Source organism: Dromiciops gliroides (assembly GCF_019393635.1).
Source record: "Dromiciops gliroides isolate mDroGli1 chromosome X unlocalized genomic scaffold, mDroGli1.pri SUPER_X_unloc_1, whole genome shotgun sequence".
Classification (NCBI taxonomy): domain Eukaryota; kingdom Metazoa; phylum Chordata; class Mammalia; order Microbiotheria; family Microbiotheriidae; genus Dromiciops; species Dromiciops gliroides.
The window spans coordinates 88,727-95,737 of NW_025316797.1; the positions used below are offsets into that span (position 1 = coordinate 88,727).

The window sequence follows — 7,011 nt, forward strand, 5'->3', positions numbered from 1 at the left end:
CCGTCCTTTACATGAAAAGAGTTTGTCTGGCATGCACATGTCACGTATGAAGATGCAGTGGCTATAGCCCTTTCCTTCTTTGGCATTGCTGGAAAGCACATAGGAATATTGTGCAGAGGCCAAGTCTTTGCCGAGTTTTTCATCTCACCCTTCCCTCCTCATCCCGCCTCGCGCCTTACCCCTCCCCTTCCCGCCTCGCGCTTCGCCACGCCCCTTCCCTCCGCCGCCTCAAGCCCCGCCTTTCGCCTCGCCCCTTCCCCTCTCCCTCCCGCCTCGCGCCTCCTCCTTCCCTCCCTCCGCCAGGCGCCTCCCTCCTCCTTCCCGCGCTTTTCGTCTTCTCCCTGCCCCCTCCTCGCTTTGCTTTGCCCCCATCCCCACCCGGCCTCCGCCTCAGGCGCCTTGCGACTCACTTCGCCTCTCGCCTCACTCCTTCCCGCCCCGCCCACCGAATAGCGCTGAGGTAAAATTATTTTTCAGAAATATAGATTTTAAAATGTCTGAGGAAAATTTACTCCTCGACAGATACCACAGAATATTTCCTTGTACATTTAATGGGAAAGTATGACGTAAAATTCGATTAAGATAACTACATAAAAATTTCAGGTTAAGAATTTTGCTGTGAAATCGCCAGATTTTACCATTATTTTACAGATTGTTGCAAAAATGGTGGAAGCGGATCGTCCGGGGAAGTTATTTATAGGAGGGCTCAGTACAGAAACCAATGAAAAAGGCCTTGAATCAGTTTTTGGGAAATATGGCCGTATAGTAGAAGGTAAGTATCAACGATACTCTTTTATTAAGAAACGGCAATTATTTTAGATCTTGTAAGAAATAAAATGTCCTTAATGTACCTTACTGCCCAAATCTGTGAGAAATTAATCCAGAAAAACATTGAAAACTTTATTTAAATCCCTTTAGCATTTTAAATTTCATTTCAAAAAATCTCATTTTTGTCTCAGTTCTTTTGATGAAAGATCGAGAAACCAACAAATCCAGAGGCTTTGCTTTCGTTACTTTTGAGAGTCCAGCTGATGCCAAAGATGCTGCAAGAGACATGAATGGAAAGGTAGTTTTATTTGTACTTTTATTTCCATCTCAGGCTTCTTCCATTTTTTTTTCCATTTAATTTATTCCGTTTGGAACCCTCACAAAATACATCCCAACAGGTTCATGCTCCCAAAAAAACCCAAACCTGGGGCAGCTAGATGGCGCAGTAGATAGAGCACCGGCCCTGGAGTCAGGAGGACCTGAGTTCAAATCCAGCCTCAGACACTTAACACTTACTAGCTGTGTGACCCTAGGCAAGTCACTTAATCCCAATTGCCTCACTAAAAAAACAAAACAAAAAAACACCAAACCTTTTATGACAAGTTTTCAAAACAGAATTTTAAGGAATTACTTCATTTACTTTAAACATGCATTCTACCCATCCTAATTGACAGTATCTTCCTTTTTGTTGGGATAATCTTCTGCAAACAATTTTTCAGGATTATCTTGTCCAACTAAAATATCTATCTACAGAACTTCATCCTAACAAAAACATATATTCTTTTCCCCTGTTAACCTTTCTTGATATTTTTAATTAAACTTCACTTTCCATTTCTATAAAAACAGAAATAGTAGTGTAAGCAATAGCTTACCAGAGATTTCTTTAACCATGATCATCTACAATATGCCATCACCTCTAACCCCTAAAACCTGTGCTTCAGTACCTTTGAAAAAAGGTGTTAACTCAAACTAATTTCTTTTTCAATTCCTATTAGATTATAATTTTGTTTCCAAAATCATTTGGTGTTTCACTATTTCAACCATGTCAAAGTGATCTAACCCAACTATTTTGTTTCAAAACTTTGTTTTTGGTTTTTTAGATTCTACAATTACATTTAAATACAATTAAATACATAGGATCACAAAGGAGACCTGTCAAGCTGTAATAAAGAAAAATTAGAGACCAGTAATAAATCCAGCTGAAAAACATGAAGTGACATTTTATTTGATAAGTTTTAGAAAGTGTGTTTATGAACAAAAGGAAGATGGAATTAAAAGGAAGCATTCTAACAGTTTTTTTAAAGTACAGTACAGTCAGTCACATAAAACAATCTGAAAAATTCAGAAAAAAAAAAGACTGAACCTTCGAACAATCAAACCATAACTTTTCAAATCAGATTATATGAAGCTTACATTAAGCAAGCTGAGAGGTGATGGGTATGTCTATTTAGCTGGCTGGCCAGCTTGAATTAATCTTATCCTCATATTTTCTTTTTCTTTTCTGCGGGCCAATGAGGGTTTAAGTGACTTGCCCCGGGTCACGCAGCTAGTAACTGTCAGGTGTGTAAACCCAGGGCCAGTGCTTTATACACTGCCGCTATCCTCATATTGTCAATAAAGTAATTTGGCTTGTAAAATACTGAGTTTGAGGAAATACTACAATGTTCACATTTTTACCAGTAAACATTTGAAAAAGAAACTCAACTGGCAACTAGAAATAAACATTTTACTATAAATAGTACAAAAATTGTCATAAAAAAAGTATTGCTGTCCATTTTTTTTCTGCCTAAGGTATTCTTAAAGTCACTGTAGGTACACTAAACACCTGGTTTTTGGGTTACTCATGGGTTTTGTGAAAAGTCAATTAAATGCTGTCTTTTGAGAGGGCAATAAGTCTTTATCCAAGAAAACTGAGCAAGAAAATCATCTCATATTTAAATAAAAATTTGAACAAGTGAGTTCTTTGAACTATAATTCATTTTAACATTTGATAAAATAATTGTTCCTTTTAGTCCTTAGATGGAAAAACAATTAAGGTAGAACAAGCCACCAAACCATCTTTTGAAAGTCCTGGTAGGCGAGGGCCACCACCCCCCCTCCAAGAAGCAGAGGTCCTTCGAGAAGTCTTAGAGGTGGAAGATGAGGAAGTGGTGGAGCAAGAGGGCCACCTCGTGGAGGGCATTTGGGTAATGTAGCAATCAGTGCCTGAACTGACAAAGTTCAACACCTTGATGATTTGTTTTTGTCAAATGAGCCTTTCTGTGTTCTTAACCTACGAAGGAAGAAAAAAACTCTTCCTTTGCAAATGTATTGTTTGTCTTCTTGAAAATGAAATAAAATTTCATGATCTAAAAGAATAGATTATACTTGAAGTTTTGCCCCACTTTGTTGTCCCTCAGAGGGAAAAGGAAGACAAATTCAACTTAAAATTATATGCAAATTTGAAAAAATCCATTTTATCATATCACTACATAAGTGGTTATTTTCTTATGATCATGTGATGTCAAGGTGAGATTGGAATATTTGTATAATGATTTTATTTGTGTTAGCTTAGCTGGAGACTAATATTTCTAAAAGTGGACTATTATTCTGGTAAAATAAATTTACTTTGTTTGGAAAATACATCAAGTGAGAATAAGCTGTAGAAACAAATTGACATCAAATTCTATACCATTGCAAAGAATGTATGTAAATTGAAATTCATTATTATTGATCATGCATATTGATTCAATTAATGGTAGTCTTATCAATGGGTTCTTTTTCTTTTTTTTCTTTTTTCCATAGATGACAGTGGATATTCTCTTCATTTCAACGTGGGTTCTTCCAGGGGACCAGTCCCAGTTAAAAGGGGCCCACCTCCACGAAGCGGAGGTCCTCCACCTAAAAGGTCTGCACCTTCTGGACCAGTACGTAGCAGTAGCGGAGTGGGAGGAAGAGGTAAGTTCTCTGTACATTAGAAAGGTTCATTTATAAAAAGAAATCATTGTAGTCAGTAATGAAATTTCATTTGGAACAGGATGATGCATCTTACAGGGTTTCATGTTCAGGAAGGCTTCCTTACCAAATACTAAGTTTCTGAACAAGAAGGAACATTTTTTTTGCCCCACAAAAATAATAGGTTTATAATAATTACAGTAAGGGATAGTTTTCATGCTCTGTACCATTGTCAAAGATTGCTAGCCTTTTTGTAGGTGAGAAAAGAATAGTCCAGAGTAAAGACACCAAGACTGATGGCAGGAAGAAGTTTATGTTGGGATATAATGGCAGAAAGTGGTTTGAAAGGTCAAGGTAGATTTGGCAAAGTTGTGTGGTTTGGATCCCTTCTCTGGATGTTAAGTCCATAAAAATAAGTATAAAAATTTTTTATAGGATTACAAAGGAAATCAGTTTTACTTAAGGTTATTTAAACAAAATCTTTTTTGAAAATTTATATGATTGCAGATGAATAACATAAAATTTGGAACTCAAGACTTTTAATAAAAATGTTTAACAAAAGTTATGTGAGGTAAAAACTTAAAATAGATCAAGAAAAAAGTTAAGTGGGTAAACTGTAAGTTGCCTTAAATGCCTTTGACAATTATGGGTGATGGAGATGGAATCTTATTAATAATTATAGCTGATATTTATGTAATGTATAGATGACATTTATGTTGCAGAAGCATATCCTCTCAACAATCCTGAGAGATATGTCGTATTACTTTCCACATACTATAGAAGACAAAACTGAGGAAACATAAGTAGTTTACCAAGGGTCACAACTAGTAGTTGAGGCAAAATTTAACTCAGACTTTCCTTTACATATTTTGTAAGAATTGTGCTCATGCCACCTACCTTCTTCAGAGAGTAAAATCAAATGACTTGAAAAGGTAATAGATTAAGGAATATTTTAGGGTTCAGTAACAGTACTCGTTTCTAATTGTAGGATTTAACAAAGAATTTAAAAATTGACAACTTTCCTAACCAATCCTTAATCAACATATTATTTTACTTTCAGATACTTTATAAACTGGTTAATACTGTAGGCAGAAGAGAGTTAAAGAACATTAAGAGATTCAAGTCCTTACCCACACTTAAGTTGGCCTCCTGGTTTTTTTTTCATTTCTTTGTAGTTATAATTTAATTACATTACTTCAGAAGTTGGTTTAAAATTTTTAAACATTTTTAAGGTCTAGTATCTCATGGAAGAGATAGCTATGGAGGTCCTTCACGAAGAGAACCAATGTCATCACACAGAGATGTGTATATGTCACCAAGAGATGATAGTTACAGTACTAAAGAGAGGTAAGCAAAGTAATGTAGTATTTTAGTTGGGGAGTGTTTTTATTTTATTTTATGTTAAATTAAATTAAATTAGAAAAATGTACTCCTTAATTTTACTTATTCAAGCAGAGATTATACAAGTTCTCGGGATTCCAAAGATTATGCTCCAACTCCAAGGAACTATACATACCGTGACTATGGCCATTCTAGCTCACGTGATGAGTATACATCTAGAGGATATAGGTACAGTACCATCAAAATTGGTTTATTTTAAATTGGGATATTTATGATTTAAGCTTTCACAGTTTTTGCTTAATACGTTTTCTTTATTTAGTGACCGTGATGCGTATGGTGGAGGTCGTGATAGAGACTATTCAGATCACCCAAGTGGAGGGTCCTACAGAGATTCTTATGAGACTTATGGTAAGAACATAGTTTTTTGGATCATAAACTACAAGTGCATAGCCCCTCATTAGCAAGTTTTAAGAAGAATATCTTTTTTAGTCTCCTGGTAACTTAAGGGATTTAAAATTTTTATTCTCTAAGGAATTACTTTAAACTTACTTATTAGTCTTCATGAAAGAATTGGCATTCATTGTTTTTCTTGCCAGTGGTGAAAATACTGGAAAAAGTATAAGGTGATGTTTATGGAATTGTTTGTTTTTAATATTCGACCATTAGATTAATTCGATGTCATTTATATAAATTTGCATCGAAAAAGAAATCTATTTCCTTGCAAAAACTAATTTAAATATTTAAGATTTAAAGATTAAAGATTGAAATTATTAAAGATTAAAGATTTAAATGTTGCGTGTTTGTCTTTAATAAGTACCTGCAGGTAACTCCCGCAGTGCTCCAACTGCTCGAGGGCCTCCTCCCTCTTATGGGGGAAGTAGTCGCTATGAGGATTATTATAGCAGCACACGAGATGGATATGGTGGAAGCCGTGAAAGTTACTCAAGTAGCCGAAGTGATATTTATTCAAGTGGTCGTGATCGTGTTGGCAGACAAGAGAGAGGGCTTCCTTCTTCAATGGACAGGGGATATCCTGCCCCTCGTGATTCATACAGGACTTCCAGCCGTGGAGCACCAGGAGGTGGTGGCCGTGCAGGAAGCCGATCTGAAAGAGGAGGCAGAAACAGATACTAAAAGAAACAGGAGGGTTTTTTTTTTTCAACTCAAAGAAATTAAGCATTGAGTTTAGTGGTAGGGAACTACTAACGACTAATTTCGAGTTATCCTCTAAACATTGTTTTAAAGGTTTGAAAATAGTTCACATTTCTTTCATGCAGTAAATTATAAAACTTGCTGTTAGTGGTGTTATAAACTTGTGACAGTGTTGTGATTGCTTTTGAAAATAAAGTTTTTTCTGAACTTTTTTGATTTTCTTGCTGAATTAGACATTCCAAGATGGACATCTCCAAAATAACCAAGTCATCTCAGATGGTGTGGGGGGCGATGTGGTTTGTGCTAGTTTTGGTCTATACCAGATTTTTAAGGGGGTAGGGGAAATAGAGATACATATATAAACATGTACATATGCGCAAGTAGACACGCACATGTAAAGATCAGCGACTGCCTTCCCCTCCCCCGCCTCCCCCAAGCCTGGCCGCCACTCCAAAGGCAATAGGGGTTCAGCCAAAACTTCTCCCATACAACACGTTTACAACGTTTTACAGACACATAAATGCACGAGGCAAGAAGCAGATGAACAGTGTGAAACAAGAAGCAAACCAACAGCTGTGAGGTATTATCCTTCCAGTCCGGTCCACTCCAGAGTGTGGTAGGGTCTAATCAGGAGGCCTGTTTAACTTAATTGTCCTCTCTCCTGAAAATAACAGCCATTAGGTGTTACAATAGAATATCACTCATTTCTTTTGGCCTACATCCAATTTTCCCCCCAGTTTTTTAAGGATACACCTGAGGGGTCAGAGTTATGCAGAATGCTTTCTCTCCTTGTCCCTTTAAGGTGGGTTGGGCTAG

General features: G+C 36.6%; 1 protein-coding gene across 1 annotated transcript; it reads left to right on the plus strand.

The window, feature by feature from the left end:
- Positions 1 to 663: 663 nt before the first annotated feature.
- LOC122734266 (RNA-binding motif protein, X chromosome-like) lies at positions 664 to 6,350 on the plus strand. The gene is given in 9 exon segments (XM_043974972.1): positions 664 to 772; positions 960 to 1,066; positions 2,781 to 2,858; positions 2,861 to 2,954; positions 3,553 to 3,705; positions 4,935 to 5,046; positions 5,143 to 5,271; positions 5,363 to 5,451; positions 5,867 to 6,350. Coding segments are annotated over 9 exon segments (1,182 nt in total). The 3' UTR covers positions 6,178 to 6,350.
- Positions 6,351 to 7,011: the final 661 nt, after the last annotated feature.